General features: G+C 45.1%; 1 protein-coding gene and 1 long non-coding RNA gene across 2 annotated transcripts in view; both read right to left on the bottom strand.

The window, feature by feature from the left end:
* Positions 1-27,799, bottom strand: part of LOC149977374 (uncharacterized) — a 934,188-nt gene that overhangs the window by 765,397 nt on the left and 140,992 nt on the right. The window lies entirely within an intron of this gene.
* LOC110490897 (netrin-G1-like) overlaps positions 1-27,799 on the bottom strand; it is a 253,036-nt gene that overhangs the window by 137,380 nt on the left and 87,857 nt on the right. Inside the window, exon 3 of the mRNA XM_036945701.2 lies at positions 11,678-12,321. Coding sequence (XP_036801596.1) covers positions 11,678-12,321 — 644 coding nt within the window. The remainder of the gene's footprint in view (positions 1-11,677; positions 12,322-27,799) is intronic.

The following is a 27,799-nucleotide window of genomic DNA, read 5'->3' as shown; positions in this document are numbered from 1 at the left end:
CTAGGGCACACACACACACACACACACACACACACACACTCCAACTTAGCCAATTTTTGGTAAACATAACCCATCATCCATAAATAACCGCCATCGATAAGAAACATTACTGTGCAGCCGTATTCATTGATCTGGCCAAGGCTTTCGACTCTGTCAATCACCACATCCTCATTGGCAGACTCGACAGCCAAGGTTTCTCAAATAAATGCCTCGCCTGGTTCACCAACTACTTCTCTGATAGAGTTCAGTGTGTCAAATCGGAGGGTCTGCTGTCCGGACCTCTGGCAGTCTCTATGGGGGTGCCACAGGGTTCAATTCTTGGACCGACTCTCTTCTCTGTATACATCAATGAGGTCGCTCTTGCTGCTGGTGAGTCTCTGATCCACCTCTACGCAGACGACACCATTCTGTATACTTCTGGCCCTTCTTTGGTCACTGTGTTAACAACCCTCCAGACGAGCTTCAATGCCATACAACTCTCCTTCCGTGGCCTCCAATTGCTGTTAAATACAAGTAAAAGTAAATGCATGCTCTTCAACCGATTGCTACCTGCACCTGCCCGCCTGTCCAACATCACTACTCTGGACGGCTCTGACTTAGAATACGTGGACAACTACAAATACTTAGGTGCCTGGTTAGACTGTAAACTCTCCTTCCAGACCCATATCAAACATCTCCAATCCAAAGTTAAATCTAGAATTGGCTTCCTATTTCGCAACAAAGCATCCTTCACTCATGCTGCCAAACATACCCTTGTAAAAGTGACCATCCTACCAATCCTCGACTTTGGCGATGTCATTTACAAAATAGCCTCCAATACCCTACTCAACAAATTGGATGCAGTCTATCACAGTGCAATCCGTTTTGTCACCAAAGCCCCATATTCTACCCACCATTGCGCCCTGTATGCTCTCGTTGGCTGGCCCTCGCTTCATACTCGTCGACAATGTCATCTACAAGACCCTGCTAGGTAAAGTCCCCCCTTATCTCAGCTCGCTGGTCACCATAGCATCTCCCACCTGTAGCACACGCTCCAGCAGGTATATCTCTCTAGTCACCCCCAAAACCAATTCTTTCTTTGGCCGCCTCTCCTTCCAGTTCTCTGCTGCCAATGACTGGAACGAACTACAAAAATCTCTGAAACAGGAAATACTTATCTCCCTCACTAGCTTTAAGCACCAACTGTCAGAGCAGCTCACAGATTACTGCACCTGTACATAGCCCACTTATAATTTAGCCCAAACAACTACCTCTTTCCCTACTCTATTTAATTAATTTATTTATTTTGCTCCTTTGCACCCCATTATTTTTATTTCTACTTTGCACATTCTTCCATTGCAAATCTACCATTCCAGTGTTTTACTTGCTATATTGTATTTACTTTGCCACCATGGCCTTTTTTTGCCTTTACCTCCCTTATCTCACCTCATTTGCTCACATCGTATATAGACTTGTTTATACTGTATTATTGACTGTATGTTTGTTTTACTCCATGTGTAACTCTGTGTCGTTGTATCTGTCGAACTGCTTTGCTTTATCTTGGCCAGGTCGCAATTGTAAATGAGAACTTGTTCTCAACTAGCCTACCTGGTTAAATAAAGGTGAAATAAATAAATAAATAATCACCGCCATGATTATAGTGTAACCCTGTAAGTGTATCCCCAGATGGGCTACTGATTGCTGTATGAGGTAATGGGTCACTGATAACACATTCTGTAGGCTAGTTATGTTCAGAATACAACGACTAATAAAAACTGCTGATGCTAAAAAGATGAAACGCTGAAACTACAGCACAAGGTAAAGGTGTAGAGAGAGAGAGAGACTGAGGAAAAAGAGAGAGAGAGAGAGACAGAAACTGAGGAGAGAGAGAGAGGGGGGGAGAGAGGGGGGGAGAGAGAGAGAAACTGAGGAGAGAGAGAGAGACAGAGAAATGGAGGAGAGAGAGGGAGAGGGGGGGAGAAACTGAGGAGAGAGAGACAGATAAACTGAGGAGAGAGAGAGAGACAGAGAAACTGAGGAGAGAGAGAGAGAGAGAGAGACAGAGACAGAGAAACTGAGGAGAGAGAGATACAGAGAAACTGAGGAGTGAGAGAGAGAGAGAGAGAGAGAGAGAGAGAGACAGAGAGAGACAGAGACAGAGAAACTGAGGAGAGAGAGAGACAGAGAAACTGAGGAGTGAGAGAGAGAGAGAGAGAGAGAGAGAGACAGACAGAGAGAGAGACAGAGAAACTGAGGAGAGAGAGAGAGACAGAAACAGAGGAGAGAGAGAGAGAGAGAGAGACAGAGAGAGACAGAGAAACTGAGGAGAGAGAGAGAGAGAGAGATAGAGAGAGAGAGAGAAACTGATAAGAGAGCGAGAGAGAGAGAAACTGAGGAGAGAGAGAGAGGAGAGAGTGCAAGAGAGAGAGAGAGAGAGAGAGAGAGAAACAGGGAGAGAACTGAGGAGAAGAGATGTGGAAGGACTTATTCAGCAGAGGAAGTGAACAGGGAGAAATATGAAATTAGCACAAATTGATTATCTGTCCACCATGGGCAGCCCTAGGAGCAACTCAAGCAGAGGAGGAGAGGAGGAGAAAAAAACAGATTGCCTTCTAAAATCGCTGGCTGGGCTGCTTCCTCTGGAGAGGTGGAATAGCTGGGCCGCTTCCTCTTGGGAGATAGAATAGAGCTAACTGAACTGCTCATCCACGGGTCCAACAGCTGTATGCAAACTACAGGCCTATTACTATAACAGTGGTATGGAAATAGCAAAGTAATAACAGTATAATAAAATACATTGATATGTTTTCATGTTTCTATGTTAATTTGTCATGAAATAGCCCTCCAGCTAAATGGATTGGGCTAATTAGGATATACACTAGTTTAAAAGTTTGGGGTCACTTAGAAATGTCTTTGTTTTTCAAAGAAAAGCATTTTTTTTGTCCATTAAAATAACATAAAATTGATCAGAAATACAGTGTGGACATTGTTAATGTTGTAAATTAATATTGTAGCTGGAAACGGCTGATTTTTTACGGAAAATCTACAGAGGCCCATTATCAGCGACCATCACTCCTGTGTTATAATGGCACGTTGTGTTAGCTAATCCAAGTTCATAATTTTAAAAGGCTAATTGATCATTAGAAAACCCTTTTGCAATTACGTTAGCACAGCTGAAAACTGTTGTTCTGATTAAAGAAACAATAAAACTGGCCTTCTTTAGACTAGTTGAGTATCTGGAGCATCAGCATTTGTGGGATCGATTACAGGCTCAAAAGGGCCAGAAACAAGGACGTTTCTTCTGAAACTCGTCAGTCTATTCTTGTTCTGAGAATTTAAGGTTATTCCATGCGAGAAATTGCCAAGAAACTGAAGATCTCATTCAACGCTGTGTACTACTCCCTTCACAGAACAGCATAAACTGGCTCTAACCCAAATAAAAAGAGGATTGGGAGGCCCCGGTGCACAACTGATCAAGAGGACAAGTACATTAGAGTGTATAGTTTGAGAAACAGACACCTCACAAGTCCTCAACTGGCAGCTTCATTAAATAGTATCCGCAAAACACCAGTCCCGAAGACACCGATCCCGAAGAAGTGGTAAATAAAAATACATGAAATTAAATAGCCATTTGCTTATTCGGCTTAATCTACCAACCAATCATCTCCCACAACACCTTTTCCTCCCCGTACGCAAGCACACCACAAGCATAGAGCCATGCCTTGCTGTCGTGTGATTCGCTAAAATTTAATTATGACAAATGGTTTACTCAGTAGGTCACTCCCATAGAATTTTATGGTCACTAAGGACAATTTTGAATCCTTGATGTGCCAAGCTTATTTGAGCTGTGCGTAATAGCCTTGGGACGAGGTGCTGCAAGCCCTGAAATAACATATACGGTTTATAAGTCGAGGAGGTCTGTCCCTTCGTCCCTTAGAGGCAAACGGCTCAGCAATGTGCTGTTTCAGAGATAGAGGAGTTCAGTGTGCAACAGACAGGACAGGGTTAGGAAAACATTTGGCTTACTCACACCCAGTCAGTCAGTCAGACACTCAGTCAGTCAGTCGATCATGCGCACACACACACAGCCTCTTTAATGCATTCAATGATACTGGGACAGACAGAAAAAGTGATCATACATTTCTCCCATTGAACTGACTACCTGTCTACCACAGGATAATGGTGAAGAATCTACTACTGTAGGTCTTTACCTTCCTTCCCACACTGCCTTGCAGCAGATGTCTGGGTAGGAAATTGAAACTCCCAAGGGCTGGATGTTAAATTGGTGAAACAAACTTGTATTTATTCTTTTCATCCAACTTTTTTTTTAGATGTTGGTTAGAGAAAAGTTGCAAAATAGCAGGTTAAAGTTGTGTTCATTGGGCGCTTCCAAATTCCCCATTTCACTGACAGCGGGGGAACTCGAATTGTGGAATTAGATGCTTGACATCCATTTCTCAAAAAAAAACTGTTGTTTAAGGGAGCCTGCTGCGTCTATCCTGGCCAGTAAGCACTAGCCACGCACACACTCAGAAGTGAATTCTAGAAACTAAAAGTCCCCATAGAAGAACCCTTTTAAAGAACACTTGTTGGTTACAAGGAGAACCGTTTCTACTTGAGGGTTCAACATTGAGCCCAAAATGGTTCAACCTGGAACTGTTCCTTCTGATGGTGGTGTGTGTTCATGTATAATTCAGAGGAGGGATCGAGGGCCATTAGAGTGTTAGATGAGAGAGAGAGAGAGAGAGATAGGGAGAGATGTTATGCTCTCTGTCTTCCTTTGCCCTCCCTCCCTCCCTCTCTCTCCCTCTCTTTCTCTCTGGCATGATAGCCTTGACTTCGAACTGGAGGTTGGGTGGTATATTTTTCATCCCTCAATGACAGAATTGAAAACCAGGCATGAATAACGAATGCTGTTTCCACAAAACAACTTTTAGTATGCATTGACTAGGCGTCTACTGTTGGTATGCATTGACTAGGCGTCTACTGTTGGTATGGATTGACTAGGCGTCTACTGTTAGTATGCATTGACTAGGCGTCTACTGTTAGTATGCATTGACTAGGCGTCTACTGTTAGTATGGATTGACTAGGCGTCTACTGTTAGTATGCATTGACGAGGTGTCTACTGTTAGTATGCACTGACTAGGCATCTACTGTTAGTATGCATTGACTAGGCTTCTACTGTTAGTATGCATTGACTAGGCATCTACTGTTAGTATGCATTGACTAGGCGTCTACTGTTGGTATGGATTGACTAGGCGTCTACTGTTAGTATGCATTGACTAGGCATCTACTGTTAGTATGCATTAACTAGGCGTCTACTGTTAGTATGCATTGACTAGGCATCTACTGTTAGTATGGATTGACTAGGCATCTACTGTTAGTATGCATTGACTAGGCATCTACTGTTAGTATGCATTGACTAGGCTTCTACTGTTAGTATGCATTGACTAGGCATCTACTGTTAGTATGCATTGACTAGGCGTCTACTGTTAGTATGCATTGACTAGGCATCTACTGTTAGTATGCATTAACTAGGCGTCTACTGTTAGTATGCATTGACTAGGCATCTACTGTTAGTATGGATTGACTAGGCATCTACTGTTAGTATGCATTGACTAGGCATCTACTGTTAGTATGCATTGACTAGGCTTCTACTGTTAGTATGCATTGACTAGGCATCTACTGTTAGTATGCATTGACTAGGCGTCTACTGTTAGTATGCATTGACTAGGCGTCTAGTTTGACCAACTTTGTCCTCTTTGTCCTCTCGGTCTCATCCTCTCGTTCTCTTTCTTCCCCTGACCTACTTTGGGCAGCTTGTAATATTGCTACGGCTCTATTCCTTTGTCCCTCAGTGTTCTGGAGAAGACTGGGATCTTTCAAGTCTCTCCTGTCTTATCCTAGCAGCTGGAGAAGTCCATACCAGTGAATAACGCTGGATGGATCCCACCTCCCTGGCCCTGCCCAATTGCTCCCAATACGTCCTGTGGAATTGTATTCTGGGGGGTTAAGGAGCTTATTTGTCTTGGAAAGGGCTAAGCAGTGATTCGCCATGGGAGCGAGAGGGCAGTGTAAAACCTTTCTGTGCAGAGTATCTCATTAAAGCTGAACTCTGTGTTTGTTACCTCTTGGAACACAGAGGGGGGGGGACATTTCCTCACAGCCCCACATCACTCACTCCTTCCCCAAATCATCCAGCCGCCTGGTATAAACCACTACTCCAGTCTGATAACTCACAATCACCAGTCCCACAAGGATGTATCCTTCTCGTCAACATTTAGAACGATAGGAGAGAACATTTCTTACAATGTCATTCTTCATTTTATAGAAGGCAGCAGAACTTATCTTTGTTCCCCAACTATTGTCCATTGTTAATTTCCCTTTGATTATTTTGTTCAATAACGTCCCTGGTCATCCCGCAAAACAAAAGAGGCAGAAATGATATTTCTGTGTATTGCATTCAATGTCACACTCCCTTACAGCACACGGCTAGGCTATATGTCCCACTAATCCACTCTAGAGGGAGTAACAGTGCATCCTGCTGTCTGTTCCTGAATCCACCGTCAACTGCTTTTGGATATTTTACCTTTCCCGGTAATAGACCAATGAGAATCCCTAGAGGAGCCATCGTTCACACGCTATGAAGGTATAAACGACGAATGCACCCACTCCAATATCCAAAACCAAGCCTTGAGGCTTCAGTTCCTCTGCTCTGCATACTGCTCTGTGATCCATCATCCATGAAGAGTAAAACAAGAACAATTAAGTATTCATTTCACCTTCCCCTTTAACCATATTCAGGGAAGTTAAATTAGAAATCACAGCGGAAAACAGTTACACTTAAGTCAATGCCTCGGCAACTCTTTGACTCTTTTAACTGCATCAAGACAAACAAGAGGAAACATTGTCTATCTCTCTAACTGCTAGCTAACAGGGTAATATCATGTTGTGTTTATGTTGTTGTATCTCTGTAACTGCTAGCTAAAAGGGTAATATCATGTTGTGTTTATGTTGTTGTATCTCTGTAACTGCTAGCTAACAGGGTAATATCATGTTGTGTTATATTGTTGTATCTCTGTAAATACTAGCTAACAGGGTAATATCATGTTGTGTTATATTATTGTATCACTGTAAATACTAGCTAACAGGGTAATATCATGTTGTGTTATATTGTTGTATCACTGTAAATACTAGCTAACAGGGTAATATCATGTTGTGTTTATGTTGTTGTATCTCTCTAACTGCTAGCTAACAGGGTAATATCATGTTGTGTTTATGTTGTTGTATCTCTCTAACTGCTAGCTAACAGGGTAATATCATGTTGTGTTTATGTTGTTGTATCTCTCTAACTGCTAGCTAACAGGGTAATATCATGTTGTGTTATATTGTTGTATCACTGTAAATACTAGCTAACAGGGCAATATCATGTTGTGTTCATGTTGTTGTATCTCTGTAACTGCTAGCTAACAGGGTAATATCATGTTGTGTTTATGTTGTTGTATCTCTCTAACTGCTAGCTAACAGGGTAATATCATGTTGTGTTTATGTTGTTGTATCTCTGTAACTGCTAGCTAACAGGGTAATATCATGTTGTGTTTATGTTGTTGTATCTCTCTAACTGCTAGCTAACAGGGTAATATCATGTTGTGTTTATGTTGTTGTATCTCTCTAACTGCTAGCTAACAGGGTAATATCATGTTGTGTTTATGTTGTTGTATCTCTCTAACTGCTAGCTAACAGGGTAATATCATGTTGTGTTATATTGTTGTATCACTGTAAATACTAGCTAACAGGGCAATATCATGTTGTGTTTATGTTGTTGTATCTCTGTAACTGCTAGCTAACAGGGTAATATCATGTTGTGTTTATGTTGTTGTATCTCTCTAACTGCTAGCTAACAGGGTAATATCATGTTGTGTTTATGTTGTTGTATCTCTGTAACTGTTAGCTAACAGGGTAATGTCATGTTGTGTTTATGTTGTTGTATGTCTCTCCGGAGATATTAAACACTAATTAGAACAAATGTGGTGACCCGATGTGTTCCGATGCTTCTACCTCTGATCTACCTTCCATCAGCTAATAAACAGCTGAGCCAGTTGCTGCTCATCAAATTAAAATAGTGTGTTAGCTAGAAAGCTGAGAGAGGATCTTTGCTGATTAAGGAAGCTGACGGCTGTAGAACACTTAAAGATCATTAAAGGTAGACTAGTACTAACTGGAGGATGGGGGATTCATCCCAAATGGCACGTTATTCGTCCTATGGGCCCTCATCAAAAGTAGTGCAGTACAAAGGGAATAGGGCACCATTGGGGACACAGACAACATGTACGATGTACGGCACATCTCTTTAGTATTTCAGTTAGTAGAAACAGGGTTCTGTAAATGTGTTCAGGACTGGGGCAGTAAATGTGTTCAGGACTAGGGCAGTTAGTAGAAACAGGGTTCTGTAAATGTGTTCAGTACTGGGGCAGTTAGTAGAAACAGGGTTCTGTAAATGTGTTCAGGACTGGGGCAGTTAGTAGAAACAGGGTTCTGTAAATGTGTTCCCTACTGGGGCAGTTAGTAGAAACAGGGTTCTGTAAATGTGTTCCCTACTGGGGCAGTACATGTGTTCAGTACTGGGGCAGTAAATGTGTTCACTACTGGGGCAGTAAATGTGTTCAGTACTGGGGCAGTAAATGTGTTCACTACTGGGGCAGTACATGTGTTCAGTACTGGGGCAGTAAATGTGTTCACTACTGGGGCAGTACATGTGTTCACTACTGGGGCAGTACATGTGTTCAGTACTGGGGCAGTTAGTAGATACAGGGTTCTGTAAATGTGTTCAGTACTAGGGCAAAAGGTAGAAACATTATTTTCTGAAAAGCAGTTCCACTATCAAGAGTTAAACGAATTGGTTAGGAAAGGAACCCTTTAGACTGGCATATTCTTGGCTCAAAGCAGAAATAACTAAATGTGATTCTCCCTAAAACAGCTGTAGATATTCTTAAGAGGTGAATTGTAGTGATGCTGATTGATTGCAAGGCCGTGTTTTGCCGTGAGTACAATTCTTTTTCAGTTTGGGTGATTCATATTACAAATCCAATTAATTTCTATCAGCCTAGCGTGTCAGCGCCTACAGTAGCTGACATAAACTATCAGAATTTACATTACATTATCTTTTTGGCATGTGTAACAGTGGTGAGACATTAACTATGTATTACGGACATGACAATGTATATTTCATTTCAGTCAAACTGAATCCTGAACTATCCTGCTCTATCAATTATTCTGTCCAGAATCACACTGTATTATTTTGGCAATACTCACTAAATAATAAAACAAACTGTAGCCACACACCAAAGACACACACAATAACATTATAAAGCACACGTAAACCCAGTCAACCTCTGACTGGAAACAAATTAAAATCTGTGGCAGAAAAAGGCTCCATACGTTGGAACCTCATTGTGAAAGAACTCAACTAAACTAGCCAAGGTAACATGTAACACATAGAGCAATCGTCTGTTTTGTACCATGTATACTTAGAATAGCAAAGTATTAGTCTATTTTGTTGAAAAATACAAAAAATGTTGCCTTCATCAAAGCACATTGTGAGAGCTTACCTACTTGATCTCTGACGGAAACGTGGACCCCATTACAATATGTAGAGGGAACATCATGGACCCCATAACAATATGTAGAGGGAACATCGTGGAGACCATAACAATATGCGGAGGGAACATCGTGGAGACCATAACAACGCGCAGAGGGAACATCGTGGAGACCATAACAACGTGCAGAGGGAACATCGTGGAGACCATAACAACGTGCAGAGGGAACATCATGGACCCCATAACAACGTGCAGAGGGAACATCGTGGAGACCATAACAACGTGCAGAGGGAACATCATGGACCCCATAACAACGTAAAGAGGGAACATCGTGGAGACCATAACAACGTGCAGAGGGAACGTCATGGACCCCATAACAACGTAAAGAGGGAACATCGTGGAGACCAAATCAACGCGCAGAGGGAACATCGTGGAGACCATAACAACGTGCAGAGGGAACATCGTGGAGACCATAACAACGCGCAGAGGGAACATCGTGGAGACCATAACAACGTGCAGAGGGAACATCGTGGAGACCATAACAACGTGCAGAGGGAACATCATGGACCCCATAACAACGTGCAGAGGGAACGTCATGGACCCCATAACATTGTAAAGAGGGAACGTCATGGACCCCATAACAACGTGCAGAGGGAACATCATGGACCCCATAACAATGTGCAGAGGGAACGTCATGGACCCCATGACAATATGTGGAGGGACCATCGTGGAGACCATAACAACGTGCAGAGGGAACGTCATGGACCCCATAACATTGTAAAGAGGGAACGTCATGGACCCCATAACATTGTAAAGAGGGAACGTCATGGACCCCATAACAACGTGCAGAGGGAACGTCATGGACCCCATGACAATATGTAGAGGGACCATCGTGGAGACCATAACAACGTAAAGAGGGAACATCATGGACCCCATAACAATATGCGGAGGGAACATCATGGACCCCATAACAACGTAAAGAGGGAACATCATGGACCCCATGACAATATGTAGAGGGACCATCGTGGAGACCATAACAACGTAAAGAGGGAACATCATGGACCCCATAACAATATGCGGAGGGAACATCATGGACCCCATAACAACGTAAAGAGGGAACATCATGGACCCCATAACAATATGTAGAGGGAACATCATGGACCCCATAACAACGTAAAGAGGGAACATCATGGACCCCATAACAATATGCGGAGGGAACATTGTGGAGACCATAACATCGTGCAGAGGGAACATCGTGGAGACCATAACAACGTGCAGAGGGAACATCGTGGAGACCATAACAACGCGCAGAGGGAACATCGTGGAGACCATAACAACGTGCAGAGGGAACATCGTGGAGACCATAACAACGTGCAGAGGGAACATCATGGACCCCATAACAACGTGCAGAGGGAACATCATGGACCCCATAACAATGTGCAGAGGGAACGTCATGGACCCCATGACAATATGTGGAGGGACCATCGTGGAGACCATAACAACGTGCAGAGGGAACGTCATGGACCCCATAACATTGTAAAGAGGGAACGTCATGGACCCCATAACATTGTAAAGAGGGAACGCCATGGACCCCATAACAACGTGCAGAGGGAACGTCATGGACCCCATGACAATATGTAGAGGGACCATCGTGGAGACCATAACAACGTAAAGAGGGAACATCATGGACCCCATAACAATATGCGGAGGGAACATCATGGACCCCATAACAACGTAAAGAGGGAACATCATGGACCCCATAACAATATGTAGAGGGAACATCATGGACCCCATAACAACGTAAAGAGGGAACATCATGGACCCCATAACAATATGCGGAGGGAACATCGTGGAGACCATAACAACGTGCAGAGGGAACATCGTGGAGACCATAACAACGTGCAGAGGGAACATTGTGGAGACCATAACAATATGCAGAGGGAACATCGTGGAGACCATAACAAAGTGCAGAGGGAACATCGTGGAGACCATAACAACGTGCAAAGGGAACATTGTATGTCCAGGAGTTCGCTTTTCTAAAATGAACATGAAAAAAAAACAGTCATGTAAGATGCACAAGTGCACATAGTCCGAACCTTACCTGCCCTGCACCTTGATATCAGAGATGGCGTAGAAGTATCTGGACAGGTTGTTCTCGTCCACCATGGTGGCCCCGGTGGCCGGTCGGAGGAGCCGGACCCTCAGGTCTGTAATGGTGAAGAAGTCCCTCAGGTTCTTGGTAGTGTCTAACTGACCGTAGAGGGATGCCATGTTGTGGAGGTGTGGCCCGGCGAACAGTGCGAAACGGTCCTTGATCTCGAAGCGGACGGTTTTAGCGTTCTTCCACACGTAGCCCCTGGAGTATTCCTCGGTACAGATGATGTCTAGAAGTGTGTGCTGGGTCAGGTCCTGGACAGTCTTGTGCTCCATGGTGAAGGCGTCCAGACAGTCTGTGGCGTAGAACTGGTAGGGTTGCCAGGTCTTACCGTAGTCCAGAGACTTCTCCAGAACCATCTGTTCGGGTCGTCCGGACTCGAAGGTGACCACGATGTCGTCGGTCAGCTCAATGGTTTTTTTCCAGGACAGTGTGATGTTGACCAGGAGGGCCCTGGGGTATTTCTTCCAGGAACTGGACTGCCAGAAGGTTGTGGGGTTCCGACCTTCGAAATCGAACATGAGCTCCGGAGGGTGGGCCAGGTCCTCGTTTTGGGCGTCGCATTCGTTGTTACACATGTACGGATTCTCCTACAAGACAGGAAATAATAGAGAAAGAGAATAGGCAGAGATTTAGGAATCTTAACGGTAAACAATAATGCAGGTACCAAAAGCTCCTTTTTATGAGCCTTGAGTCCTCTATGTTGAAAAAAAATACTTGTAAGGATATACTCCCTGCGGCATACAGCACAGATGCCTAGTACGACTATGACACTGATAACTGTGTAATAGTAATTGATGTGCTTGTGGGGTCCAGGGCTCTAGCTGTGGTGCTGAATGAGTGACTCGTCCAGTAGAAAAGACCTAGAGACAGATTCATTTTTTTATGGGGACGTTTCAGAGAAGTCCCCCCTCCATCTCCCACTTACAACCCACCTCTTTAGAGAAGTCCTCCTCCACCTCCTACTTACAACCCACCTCTTCAGAGAAGTCCCCCCTCCATCTCCCACTTACAACGCACCTCTTCAGAGAAGTCTCCCTCCACCACCCACTTACACCCAACCTCTTCAGAGAAGTCCCCCTCCACCTACGACTTACAACCCACCTCTTCAGAGAAGTCCCCCCTCCATCTCCCACTAACAACCCACCTCTTCAGAGAAGTCCCCCTCCACCTACGACTTACAACATACCACTTCAGAGAAGTCCCCCTCCACCTACGACTTACAACATACCACTTCAGAGAAGTCCCCCTCCACCTACGACTTACAACATACCACTTCAGAGAAGTCCCCATCCACCTACGACTTACAACATACCACTTCAGAGAAGTCCCCCTCCAGCTACGACTTACAACATACCACTTCAGAGAAGTCCCCCTCCAGCTACGACTTACAACATACCACTTCAGAGAAGTCCCCCTCCACCTACAACTTACAACATACCACTTCAGAGAAGTCCCCCTCCACCTACGACTTACAACATACCACTTCAGAGAAGTACCCCTCCACCTACGACTTACAACATACCACTTCAGAGAAGTCCCCCTCCACCTACGACTTACAACATACCACTTCAGAGAAGTCCCCCTCCACCTACGACTTACAACATACCACTTCAGAGAAGTCCCAATCCACCTGCGACTTACACTCACATCTTCTCATAGCCACACTGCAAGAACCAACGTCAGACAGGGTCTAGCATTTGTATCTTATATCATATTCACTGTATCGTTTATTAAATACTTATCTCTAGATCTTTGCTCTATTGCTCACACCATTATAAACAGCAGTAAAGTCCTGAGGGGGTGAATAGAGAATAGTCAGGAATACCTTGTGCCTAATGTGCTCGTTAGTAGCAAGTATAAAGTGAAGTTCAGTCTAACAAGGGGAGAATAAACCACTATCTTTCCAAAGTCATGTTTTTGCACAAAGGGAAAGGGGGATACCTAGTCAGTTGTTCAACTGAAATGTGTATTCTGCATTTAACCCAACCCCCTGAATCAGAGAGTTGCGGGGGGCTGCCAAAATCAAAATCCACATCTTCGGCACCTGAGGAACAGTGCTTAACTGCCTTGCTCAGGGGGAGAATAGCAGATTTGTACCTTGTCAGCTCAGGGATTCGATCCAGCAACCTTTCAGTTACTGACCCAATGATCTAACCACTAGGCTACCTGCCTGGCTCCATCAGAATTTCATGTCTGGATAACTCAATCAAATTTCAAATCAAATCTATCTATAAAGCCTTTCTTAGATCAGCGGATATCTCAAAGTGCTGTACAGAAACGCAGCCTAAAACCCCAAACAGCAAGCAATGCAGGTGTAGCAGCACGGTGGCTAGGAAAAACTCCCTAGAAAGGCCAAAACCTAGGAAGAAACCTAGAGAGGAACCAGGCTCTGAGGGGTGGCCAGTCCTCTTCTGGCTGTGCCAGGTGGAGATTATAACAGAACATGGCCAAGATGTTCAAATGTTCATAAATGACCAGCAAGGTCAAATAATAATATTCACAGTAGTTGTCGAGGGTGCAGCAAGTCAGCACCTCAGGAGTAAATGTCAGTTGGCTTTTCATAGCCGATCTTTGAGAGTATCTCTACCACTCCTGCTGTCTCTAGAGAGTTGAAAACAGCAGGTCTGGGACAGGGACCACGTCCGGTGAACAAGAGGTGAGGTGTGTCTCAAGAGGTGTGTCTTTTGTCAATTCTTACATTGAGGGATGAAAAATATACCATCTAACCTCAAGTTCAAAGTCAAGGCTATCACCATGAGAGAGGGAGAGCATAACATAAAAGATAGCAGTAGTAGTAGTTGCAGCAGGAGCTATAGCAGCCGTAGCAGCAGGAGCTATAGCAGCCGTAGCAGCGGTAGCTATAGCAGTAGCAGTAGTAGCAGAGGTAGCTATAGCAGTAGCAGTAGTAGCAGAGGTAGCTATAGCAGTAGTAGTAGTTGCAGCAGTAGCTATGGCAGTAGTCACAGCAGTAGCAACAGCAGTAGTCGCAGCAGTAGCTATAGCAGTAGTCGCAGCAGTAGCTATAGCAGTAGTAGCAGCGGTAGCTATAGCAGTGGTATCCGTAGCTGCAGCAGTAGCTATGGCAGTAGTCGCAGCAGTAGCAGCAGCAGTAGTCGCAGCAGTAGCTATAGCAGTAGTAGCAGCGGTAGCTATAGCAGTAGTAGCAGCAGTAGCAGCAGCAGTAGTCGCAGCAGTAGCTATAGCAGTAGTAGCAGCAGTAACTACAGCAGTAGTAGCAGCAGTAGCTATAGTAGTAGTCGCAGCAGTAGCTATAGCAGTAGTAGCAGCAGTAGCTATAGCAGTAGTAGCAGCAGTAGCTATAGCAGAAGCAGCAGCAGTAGCTATAGCAGAAGCAGCAGCAGTAGCTATAGCAGTAGTCATAGCAGAAGTCGCAGCAGTAGCAACAGCGGTAGTCTGTTATAGCTACTTGCTGTCTCTGCCTGGCCGGTTCCCCTCTTTCCACTGGGATTCTCTGCCTCTATCCCTATTACAGGGGCTGAGTCACTGGCTTACTGTTGCTCTGTCATGCCGTCCCTAGAAGGGGTGCGTCACTTGAGTGGGTTGAGTCACTGATGTGATCTTCCTGTCTGGGTTGTCCCCCCCCCCCCTTGGGTTGTGCCGTGGCGGAGATCTTTGTAGGCTATACTCTGCCTTGTCTCAGGATGGTAAGTTGGTGGTTGAAGATATCCCTCTAGTGGCTGTACTTTGGCAAAGTGGGTGGGGTTATATCCTTCCTGTTTGGCCCTGTCCAGGGTTATCATCGGATGGGGCCACAGTGTCTCCTGACCCCTCCTGTCTCAGCCTCCAGTATTTATGCTGAGGTAGTTTATGTGTCGGGGGGCTAGGGTCAGTTTGTTATATCTGGAGTACTTCTCCTTTCTTATCCGGTATCCTGTGTGAATTTAAGTATTCTCTCTCTAATTCTCTCTTTCTCTCTTGAGGACCTGAGCCTTAGGACCATGCCTCAGGACTACCTGGCATGATGACTCCTTGCTGTCCCCAGTCCACCTGGCCGTGCTGCTGCTCCAGTTTCAACTGTTCTGCCTGCGGCATTGGAATCCTGACCTGTTCACCGGACGTGCTACCTGTCCCAGACCAATTATTTGCCCATGCTGGTCATTTATGAACATTTGAACATCTTGACCATGTTCTGTTATAATCTCCACCTGGCACATCCAGAAGAGGACTGGCCACCCCTCATAGCCTGGTTCTTCTCTAGGTTTCTTCCTAGGTTTTGGCCTTTCTAGGGAGTTTTTCCTAGCCAACGTGCTTCAACACCTGCATTGCTTGCTGTTTGGGGTTTTAGGCTGGGTTTCTGTACAGCACTTTGAGATATCAGCTGATGTAAGAAGGGCTATATAAATACATTTGATTTGATTTGATTTAGTAGCAGCGGTAGCTATAGTAGTAGTAGCAGCGGTAGCAGTAGCTATAGCAGTAGCAGCAGCGGTAGCTATAGTAGTAATAGCAGCGGTAGCAGTAGCTATAGCAGTAGCAGCAGCAGTATCTATAGTAGTAGTAGCAGCAGTAGCTATAGCAGTAGCAGCAGCAGTAGCTATAGCAGTAGTAGCAGCGGTAGCAGTAGTAGTAGTAGCAGCGGTAGCAGTAGCTATAGCAGTAGCAGCAGCGGTATCTATAGTAGTAGTAGCAGCGGTAGCAGTAGCTATAGCAGTAGCAGCAGCGGTATCTATAGTAGTAGTAGCAGCGGTAGCAGTAGCTATAGCAGTAGCAGCAGCAGTATCTATAGTAGTAGTAGCAGCGGTAGCTATAGCAGTAGCAGCAGCAGTATCTATAGTAGTAGTAGCAGCGGTAGCAGTAGCTATAGTAGTAGCGGTAGCTACAGTAGTAGTAGTAGCGGTAGCAGTAGCTATAGTAGTAGTAGCAGCGGTAGCAGTAGCTATAGCAGGAGCAGCAGCAGTATCTATAGTAGTAGTAGCAGCGGTAGCAATAGCTATAGTAGTAGCGGTAGCTATAGTAGTAGTAGCAGCGGTAGCTATAGCAGTAGCAGCAGCGGTAGCTATAGTAGTAGTAGCAGCGGTAGCTATAGTAGTAGTAGCAGCGGTAGCTATAGTAGTAGTAGTAGCGGTAGCAGTAGCTATAGTAGTAGTAGCAGCGGTAGCTATAGTAGTAGTAGTAGCGGTAGCAGTAGCTATAGCAGTAGCGGTAGCTATAGTAGTAGTCACAGCGGTAGCAGTATCTATAGTAGTAGTAGCAGCGGTAGCAGCAGCTATAGTAGTAGTAGCAGCGGTAGCTATAGCAGTAGTAGCAGCAGTAACTACAGCAGTAGTAGCAGCAGTAGCTATAGCAGTAGTAGCAGCAGTAGCTATAGCAGTAGTAGCAGCAGTAACTACAGCAGTAGTAGCAGCAGTATCTATAGCAGTAGTAGCAGCAGTAGCTATAGCAGTAGTAGCAGCAGTAACTACAGCAGTAGTAGCAGCAGTAACTACAGCAGTAGTAGCAGCAGTAGCTATAGCAGTAGTAGCAGCAGTAGCTATAGCAGTAGTAGCAGCAGTAACTACAGCAGTAGTAGCAGCAGTAACTACAGCAGTAGTAGCAGCAGTAGCTATAGCAGTAGTAGCAGCAGTAGCAGCACTAGTAGCAGCAGTAGCTACAGCAGTCGTAGCAGCAGTAGCTATAGCAGTAGTCCCAGCAGTAGCTATAGCAGTAGTAGCAGCAGTAGCTATAGCAGTAGTCGCAGCAGTAGCTATAGCAGTAGTAGCAGCAGTAACTACAGCAGTAGTAGCAGCAGTAGCTATAGCAGTAGTAGCAGCAGTAACTATAGCAGTAGTAGCAGCAGTAGCTATAGCAGCAGTATCTATAGCAGTAGTAGCAGCAGTAGCTATAGCAGTAGTAGCAGCAGTAGCTATAGCAGCAGTATCTATAGCAGTAGTAGCAGCAGTAGCTATAGCAGCAGTATCTATAGCAGCAGTAGCAGCAGTAGCTATAGCAGCAGTATCTATAGCAGCAGTAGCAGCAGTAGCTATAGCAGCAGTATCTATAGCAGCAGTAGCAGCAGTAGCTATAGCAGCAGTATCCATAGCAGTAGTAGCAGCAGTAGCTATAGCAGCAGTAACTATAGCAGTAGTAGCAGCAGTAACTATAGCAGTAGTAGCAGCAGTAGCTATAGCAGCAGTATCTATAGCAGTAGTAGCAGCAGTAGCTATAGCAGTAGTAGCAGCAGTAACTACAGCAGTAGTAGCAGCAGTAGCTATAGCAGTAGTAGCAGCAGTAGCTATAGCAGTAGTAGCAGCAGTATCTATAGCAGTAGTAGCAGCAGTAGCTATAGCAGTAGTAGCAGCAGTAACTATAGCAGTAGTAGCAGCAGTATCTATAGCAGTAGTAGCAGCAGTAGCTATAGCAGTAGTAGCAGCAGTAACTATAGCAGTAGTAGCAGCAGTAGCTATAGCAGCAGTATCTATAGCAGTAGTAGCAGCAGTAACTACAGCAGTAGTAGCAGCAGTAGCTATAGCAGTAGTAGCAGCAGTAGCTATAGCAGTAGTAGCAGCAGTATCTATAGCAGTAGTAGCAGCAGAAACTATAGCAGTAGTAGCAGCAGTAACTATAGCAGTAGTAGCAGCAGTAACTACAGCAGTAGTAGCAGCAGTATCTATAGCAGTAGTAGCAGCAGTAGCTATAGCAGCAGTATCTATAGCAGCAGTAGCAGCAGTAACTATAGCAGTAGTAGCAGCAGTAGCTATAGCAGTAGTAGCAGCAGTAGCTATAGCAGCAGTATCTATAGCAGCAGTAGCAGCAGTAACTATAGCAGCAGTATCTATAGCAGTAGTAGCAGCAGTAACTATAGCAGTAGTCCCAGCAGTAGCTATAGCAGTAGTAGCAGCAGTAGCTATAGCAGTAGTAGCAGCAGTAGCTATAGCAGCAGTATCTATAGCAGCAGTATCTATAGCAGCAGTAGCAGCAGTAACTATAGCAGTAGTAGCAGCAGTAGCTATAGCAGTAGTAGCAGCAGTAGCTATACCAGCAGTATCTATAGCAGTAGTAGCAGCAGTAGCTATAGCAGCAGTATCTATAGCAGCAGTAGCAGCAGTAACTATAGCAGCAGTATCTATAGCAGTAGTAGCAGCAGTAACTATAGCAGTAGTCCCAGCAGTAGCTATAGCAGTAGTAGCAGCAGTAGCTATAGCAGTAGTAGCAGCAGTAGCTACAGCAGTAGTAGCAGCAGTAGCTATAGCAGTAGTAGCAGCGGTAGCAGTAGCTATAGCAGTAGTAGCAGCAGTATCTATAGTAGTAGTAGCAGCGGTAACAGTAGCTATAGCAGTAGTAGCAGCAGTAACTACAGCAGTAGTAGCAGCAGTAGCTATAGCAGTAGTAGCAGCAGTAACTATAGCAGTAGTCCCAGCAGTAGCTATAGCAGTAGTAGCAGCAGTAGCTATAGCAGTAGTAGCAGCAGTAGCTACAGCAGTAGTAGCAGCAGTAGCTATAGCAGTAGTAGCAGCAGTAGCTATAGTAGTAGTGGCAGCGGTAGCAGTAGCTATAGCAGTAGCAGCAGCAGTATCTATAGTAGTAGTAGCAGCGGTAGCAGTAGCTATAGCAGTAGTAGCAGCAGTAACTACAGCAGTAGTAGCAGCAGTAGCTATAGCAGTGGTAGCAGCAGTAGCTATAGCAGTAGTAGCAGCAGTAGCTATAGCAGTAGTCCAAGCAGTAGCTATAGCAGTAGTAGCAGCAGTAACTACAGCAGTAGTAGCAGCAGTAGCTACAGCAGTAGTAGCAGCAGTAGCTATAGCAGTAGTAGCAGCAGTAACTACAGCAGTAGTAGCAGCAGTAGCTATAGCAGTAGTCGCAGCAGTAGCCGTAGCTGTCGCTCACACACGCTCTCACACTCTCTCACACTCACACAGAGGCAGGTGAGCAGGCAGCTGCTGTGAAGGTTTCAGACCTATGTACCGCCTCGGATTCATCAACACGAAACCATCCGCCTCAAAACATTTGAAAGGTTTACCACAAGTCATTACACCACAATGTTCCCCATCCCTGGGGCTGTGGTACTTCAGAAAGGACCTTTCAACAGAGACGCTCCTACAATCTATGAGGACAAGATAATCCGCCACATGATTAGGTAGGATATGTCAGTGTCTGTGGTTCCGTGGCTAGGGCGACAGGAATACAAAGAAGCACTCTCTCTCTGTGATGTAGGACAGAAAAATAAAGCAGAAGGCCAGAGGTAAAGAAAGAGAGGGGTCGAGAGAAAGGGAGAGAGAGGAAAAGAAAGGAAGAGAGAGAGGAAGAGAAATGAAGTGAGAGAGAGAGAGAGAGAGAGAGAGAGAGAGGAAGAGAAAGGAAGAGAGAGAGAGAGAGAGAGAGGAAGAGAAAGGAAGAGAGAGAGGAAGAGAAAGGGAGAGAGAGAGAGAGAGAGAGGAAGAGAAAGGAAGAGAGAGAGTAAGAGAAAGGGAGAGAGAGAGAGAGAGAGAGAGTGAGAGGGGGGAAGAGAAAGGAAGTGAGGGAGAGACAGAGAGAGAGAGAGAGAGAGAGAGAGAGAGGAAGAGAAAGGAAGTGAGGGAGAGATAGAGAGAGAGAGACACATAGAGAGAGAGAGAGAGAGAGAGAGAGAGAGAGAGAGAGAGAGAGAGAGAGGGAGAGAGAGAAAGAGAAATAGAGAGGGGGAATGAAAAATGAGAGGGAGAGAGGAAAAGAAAGGAAGAGAGAGAGAGATAATGAAAAAGGAAAGGGAGAGAAAGAGTGTTCCTGTTAATAAGCCATTTTTTCTTGTCCTTCAAGGCGATGATGAAACGGGCATTTAGCCTTTTAACAGGCCCAGAGTCACATTAACATCCTGTCAAGGCAATCCCTGAGCGCTGGGAAATGGGAACCTGGGGAGTGAGCAGTGAGCAGTGAGCAGTGAGCAGTGAGCAGTGAGCAGTGAGCAGTGAGCAGTGAGCAGTGAGCAGTGAACAGTGAGAGAAAAGGCTGGCAGCGGAAATGTTTCAATGGGTAACACAGTAAGGAGGTAAAGGGGTGCCATCACCTGCCATATGCTGTGCTGTGTCCACAGACAGGAATGGAGGTTACACAGACATTATCTGGAGGTTACAAGGGGCTTTGGGGATTACAGAAGGAATGTAAAGGAATCATACCATTCCCTGGATGCCCCCGGGGCAAAATGGACTGGGTAATTTAAAATAAGTGGTACACTCAGGTTTCGTCGGTTGAGGTGAATTCAAGAGTGCCTTTAATTAACTAACTACTCAATCAATAAATCAAATTGTATTTGTCACATGTTTAGCAAACAACAGGTGTAGACTTAGAGTGAAATGCTTACTGACGGGCCCTTCCTAACAATGCAGAGAGAAAGAAAATAATGGAAAAAGAGTAAGATAAGGAATAAATCCAAAATGAGTAACGATAACCTGGCTATAGACACAATGTACCAGTACTGAATCAATGATAACTAGGCTATTTAACCAGGGTACCAGTACTGAGTAATGATAACTAGGCTATATACACAGGGTACCAGTACTGAATCAGTGGTAACTAGGCTATATACACAGGGTACCAGTACTAAGTCAGTGGTAACTAGGTCATATACACAGGGTACCAGTACTGAGTTTATGTGCAGGGGTATGAGGTAATAACTTGACTATATACACAATATCCCACATTGACAAAGTGACAACAGGTTTTTGAAATGTTTGCCAAATTGTTAAAAATAAAAACAGAAATACCTTATTCACATAGGTATTCAGACCCTTTCCTATGAGAATCGAAATTGAGCTCAGGTGCATCCTGTTTCCATTCATTCCTTGAGATGTTTCTACAACTCGGAGGCCACCTGTGGTAAATTCAATTGATTGGACATGATTTAGAAAGTAACACACCTGTCTGTATAAGGTCCCACAATTGCCTGTGCATTTCAGAGCAAAAAAACAAGCCATGAGGTCAAAGGAATTGTCCATAGAGCTCCGAGACAGGATTGTGTCGAGGCACAGATCTGGTGAAGGGTACCAAAACATTTCTGCAGCATTGAAGGTCCCCAAGAACACAGTGTTCTCTTTCATTCTTATATGGACGAAGTTTGGAACCAACAAGACTCTTCCTAGAGCTGGCCGCCTGCCAAACTGAGCAATCGGGGTGAGAAAGGCCTTGGTCAGGGAGGTGACCAAGAACCCAATGGTCACTCTGACAGAGCTCTAGAGTTCCATGTGGAGATGGGAGAACCTTCCAGAAGTAACACAATCTCAGCAGGACTCCACCAATCAGGCCTTTATGGTAGAGTGGCCAGACGGAAGACTCTCAGACCATGAGAAACAAGATTCTGTCGTTTGATGAAACCAAGAATGAACTCTTTGGCCTGAATGCCAAGTATCAAGTCTGGAGGAAACCTGGCACCATCCCTGCGGTGAAGCATGGTGGTGGCAGCATCATGCTGTGGGATTTTTTTGCCGGCAGGGACTGGGAGACTAGTCAGGATCGAGGAAAAGATGAACGAAGCAATGTACAGACATATCCTTGATGAAAACCTGCTCCAGAGCGCTCAGGACCTCAGACTGGGATGAAGGTTCACCTTCCAACAGGACAATGACCCTAAGCACACAGCCAAGACAACGCAGGAGTGGCTTCGGGACAAGTCTCTGAATGTCCTTGAGTGGCCCAGCCAGAGCCCAGACCTGATGGAAAATCTCTGGAGAGACCTAATAGCTGTGCAGCGACGCTACCCATCCAACCTGACAGAGCTTGAGAGGATCTGCAGAGAAGAATGGGAGAAACTCCCCAAATACAGGTGTGCCAAGCTTGTAGTGTCATACCCAAGAAGAATCCAGGCTGTAATCGCGGCCAAATGTGCTTCAACAAAGTACTGAGTAAAGGGTCTGAATACTTATGTGAATGTGATATTTCAGTTTATTATTTTGTATACATTTGCAAATATTTACTCTGAACGGACATTGCTCGTCCTAATATTTCTATATTTCTTAATTTGGGGCGGTAGGTAGCCTAGTGGTTAGAGCAATGGACTAGCAACCGAAAGGACTAGCAACCAAAAGAACTAGCAACCGAAAGGTTGCAAGATCAAATCCCTGAGCTGACAAGGTAAAAAATCAGTTGTGCTGCCCCTGAACAAGGCAGTTAACCCACCATTCCTCTGATGTCATTGAAAATAAGAATTTGTTCTTGCCTAGTTAGATAAAGGTAAAATAAAAAATTAATAAAATTCCATTCGTTAACTTTTTAGATTTTGTGTTTATTGTTGTGTATTGTTAGATACACAATCATTCGCTACACACGCAATAAAATCTTCTAAATACTGTATATGTATGCGACCAATACATTTTGATTTGATTTGATTAATACCCTTATGGATTTTCTATCACTAGGAGCTGGAAATCTGCTGCATAGCACATGGCAATCTTGGATAGTTGTGGAGATCTCTGAACGCACAGGTTAAAACCTTTCATTACGGTCTCCTCCATACTCACGTAACAAGAACATACTGCCTCATGAAGATCAATAATACCCTCTCTCTCCAGTCACTCTGTACAGGAGCACTCCTTCTCTTCAGAGAGTAGATAAAGAGCTGAGCACTGCAGCCCAATGGAAATCAATGGGGAAACTTATGTTTTATTTTATGGCACTGAGAGCTCCATTAGCCAATGAATGGTTTGGAGAAACATTCAAATAATTGACATTGTAGCCAGCTAGCAAATTTCGCTGCTACAGAGCTCCACCCGATCCAGTCGAAATTACAGAAGATGTAGCTATTAATCCAATCTGATCAGCTAGCATTAGCTGACGAGGGATGGAACAGCAGCCATAGATTACAATGATGACTGGAGCAGCTATCTGATGGATGGAGGTAGTGCAGCAGAGAGGTCCCGCTAAATTGGTGCTAATGGCATCAGCGACCCTCCCCGAAACACACTCGGTTAATCTGTAAGTGTTTGTGTGTGTGTGTAGGTGTGTGTACATTCTCTTCACAGGGCAGCTCTAATTGTTTCTGTGTCCACAACGTTCTGCCTAATGTCCAGACTGAGACAAAAAAAAACACACCCGGGTAACAAATCAAAGCAATTCCAGCCTTTCTTTTCATTCATTCTCCTTCGTTCCAATCCAGACTAATGTTTGGTTGGGTCATCGTCAGGAAGTGGTTTTGGTTGGGTCATCGTCAGGAAGTGGTTTTGGTTGGGTCGTCGTCAGGAAGTGGTCGTCTCATGGTTGGTCAACCAAGTCTTCCCTGGAGACGCATAACAGACAAGAAATGTGCCCAACACACACTGGGGAGAGGTGGAAGAGGACATTTCTACTGTTTGAAACACCCTATTTGTGTTGTCCATGAGCACTGCAGCCCAATGGAAATCAATGGTGAAACTTATTTTTTATTTTATGGCACTGAGTTGTCAGGTTAAAACTGTTTGTGTCTACTGAAACTAGCAACTCAAGTATTCCTTTCTGTATTGTTTAAATTGAACCTTTAGTTAACTAGGCAAGTAGGTTAAGACTTCTTAACGTTCTACCCCGTCCAAACCCCAGCGATGCTGGGTAAATTGTGCTCCGCCCTATGGGACTTCCAAGCATTGCCAGTACAGCCTGGACTTGAACCAGTACAGCCTGGACTTGAACCAGGGTCTGTAGTGACACCTCTAGCATTGAGATGCAGTGACTTAGTCTGCTGCGCCACTCGGGAGCCCACTCTTTTGACAAATAAACTCATGCTATTGTTTTGAAACCCAACCATTATTGTTCCACAAACATCACTGCAAAATACCCTTCTCTGCATCTGCTCATAATCATAAATAACTATCCTATCAATAAAAATACAATATAAATCCAAAAGACTAATAGTATAATGATGACAAGAATACAGTATATGATTAGTATGAGCGAGACAACACTCTCTGAGCATCCCAACCCCATGCTGTTGCCAGGGGTTCCCAACCCCATGCTGTTGCCAGGGGTTCCCAACCCCATGCTGTTGCCAGGGGTTCCCAACTACATGCTGTTGCCAGGGGTTCCCAACCCCATGCTGTTGCCAGGGGTTCCCAACTACATGCTGTTGCCAGGGGTTCCCAACCCCATGCTGTTGCCAGGGGTTCCCAACCCCCTGCTGTTGCCAGGGGTTCCCAACCCCATGCTGTTGCCAGGGGTTCCCAACCCCATGCTGTTGCCAGGGGTTCCCAACCACATGCTGTTGCCAGGGGTTCCCAACTGCATGCTGTTGCCAGGGGTTCCCAACCCCATGCTGTTGCCAGGGGTTCCCAACTACATGCTGTTGCCAGGGGTTCCCAACCCCATGCTGTTGCCAGGGGTTCCCAGCCCCATGCTGTTGCCAGGGGTTCCCAACCCCATGCTGTTGCCAGGGGTTCCCAACCCCATGCTGTTGCCAGGGGTTCCCAACTACATGCTGTTGCCAGGGGTTCCCAACCCCATGCTGTTGCCAGGGGTTCCCAACCCCATGCTGTTGCCAGGGGTTCCCAACCCCATGCTGTTGCCAGGGGTTCCCAACCCCATGCTGTTGCCAGGGGTTCCCAACTACATGCTGTTGCCAGGGGTTCCCAACTACATGCTGTTGCCAGGGGTTCCCAACCACATGCTGTTGCCAGGGGTTCCCAACCCCATACTGTTGCCAGGGGTTCCCAACTACATGCTGTTGCCAGGGGTTCCCAACCACATGCTGTTGCCAGGGGTTCCCAACCCCCTGCTGTTGCCAGGGGTTCCCAACCCCATGCTGTTGCCAGGGGTTCCCAACTACATGCTGTTGCCAGGGGTTCCCAACCCCATGCAGCTACGGGCCAATTGTTTCTTGAGTAGATGGTCGAGCCCCGGGACATAATTATAAATCATTTGTACACTGCAAACTGACTATAAGAAGCCCAAACAGATATAGTATTTGGCAAAAACATAATAATTTCAAAACTCGACTACATTGGGATACGATCACTTCTCTCTATTTATGCGTGGGAATATTTAGAGGCAGATTTCTTAAATTAAAATATTTTGTAGCTGATTTACTAAATTTAAATCAATTGGAGCTGATTTCCTGAAGAAAAATACATGTAAACATTAAATAAATTAATAATATATCAATAAATACAATAAAATTACCCTTGGGTCGACCACCTGCTCTAGGCCATGTTGAATGGAGGGAGGGAGACAGGGAGGGAGGGAGGGAGACAGGCAGGGAGGGTATTGTTACAGTGAATACCATGCTGTATGGAGGGAGGGAGGGAGACAGGGAGGGTATTGTTATAGTGAATACCATGCTGTATGGAGGGAGGGAGGGAGACAGGGAGGGTATTGTTACAGTGAATACCATGCTGTATGGAGGGAGGGAGGGAGACAGGGAAGGTATTGTTACAGTGAATACCATGCTGTATGGAGGGAGGGAGGGAGACAGGGAAGGTATTGTTATAGTGAATACCATGCTGTATGGAGGGAGGGAGGGAGACAGGGAGGGTATTGTTACAGTGAATACCATGCTGTATGGAGGGAGGGAGACAGGGAAGGTATTGTTACAGTGAATACCATGCTGTATGGAGGGAGGGAGACAGGGAGGGTATTGTTACAGTGAATACCATGCTGTATAGTATTGCTTTAGACCAGGGATGGGCAAGTGGCGGTCCGCATGTAGGTTGACCCCTGGATAAATCCCAAGGTGCAATTTCAAAATTTGTTTGAACATCAGCAGTTTTTCTCTTGTTGAGTCAGTCACTGACAGTCACTCAATTAGCCCATGTCAGCTAACATGTTTCACATTGGTACGTTAGTGTAGCCAGTTATCTAAACGTGTAGTAATCACGGTCACATTACTGACCAGTGGACGGCCATTGATTTTGTTAGTCACTCTCAGATGTCACATAAAAAACCGCAACAACTGTATTTCTCTACACTTCGGGGGACAATGAGTAGAATTGCAGGAAATTAAATGTAAAACAAAAACAAACAAATAAGCATATCCGCTGTCAAATTGTTTTGCTCGTAAAGGTTGGTGAGCCCCCACAACGGAATTTCACTTAGGCCCCTTAAATGGAGGGATGGATGCAGGCTAGCGTTCAAGTGAATAAGATACAGCCGTGCAGCCCAGTTCATCACATGATCCCTGACAGAGGATGTGACTTGGTGAATATAAATGTAGTTGCCACTGACAAGGCAGGTCTGACGTATAGGCTCAAACAATCAAACAAATCCTTTTGTGTGACAGAGGTTTTCTCCCCCCCTCTCCCTCCCTCTACCCACCTCTCTCTCCATCCCTCTCCAACCTCCCTCTCCCTCCCTCCCTCCCTCCCTCTCCAACCTCCCTCTCTCTCACCATCCCTCTCCAACCTCCCTCTCCCTCCCTCCCTCTCCAACCTCCCTCTCCCTCCCTCCCTCTCCAACCTCCCTCCTTCTCCAACCTCCCTCTCCCTCCCTCTCCCTCCCTCCCTCTCCCTCCCTCTCCCTCCCTCCCTCTCCAACCTCCCTCCTTCTCCAACCTCCCAATCACTAAACACTGATGACACTGCTAACATGCAGTTAAAAATACATTATTTTTAATGACATTTTTACGTGGCATATAGTTGCTATCTAATGTGTCTAATTATAGGCACAATGTCTCCTATTCAATAATCCTGTCGTTCTTATGAATCCAAGATGGCGTAGCAGTCAGACGTCTTGTCGTGTCCCTTGTATATATCGTTTTATCGTATATATCGTTTTTCTATATATATTTTTCTTCGCATATCTTTTAAAACATTTTGCTAAACCTCATCATCTAAATACTCTCCTGCAACCCGCCTCACCCAATTTAGCGTGGATCTGCTTTTTTCTCTAAAGTATTTATATTTACTTCGGATCCGGAACCCCTCAACTGAAGCTAGCCAGCTAACTACCAGCAAACCATTGCTAGCGGTCATCAGCTAACCGGTCATTAGCTAACCTTTAGCTCGGAAAGCTCTCGCCAGTTCGAACAATGCGACTCTAACCAGAGCATAACGGACCAATTATTTTTATCCCCGGATTCCCACCGCAAACAGAACATTTTCAGCTGGATCTTCACAACTAGCTAACTAGCTAACCGCAACCCCGGATGATTACTCCTGGCTAGCGTTTCCATCCACTTAGCTTGAAGCTAGCCCGGCCAGA

Source organism: Oncorhynchus mykiss, chromosome 15, assembly GCF_057628025.1.
Source record: "Oncorhynchus mykiss isolate SJ-2025 chromosome 15, ASM5762802v1, whole genome shotgun sequence".
Taxonomy (NCBI): Eukaryota; Metazoa; Chordata; class Actinopteri; order Salmoniformes; family Salmonidae; genus Oncorhynchus; species Oncorhynchus mykiss.
This window is presented reverse-complemented; position numbering and strand designations above follow the sequence as displayed.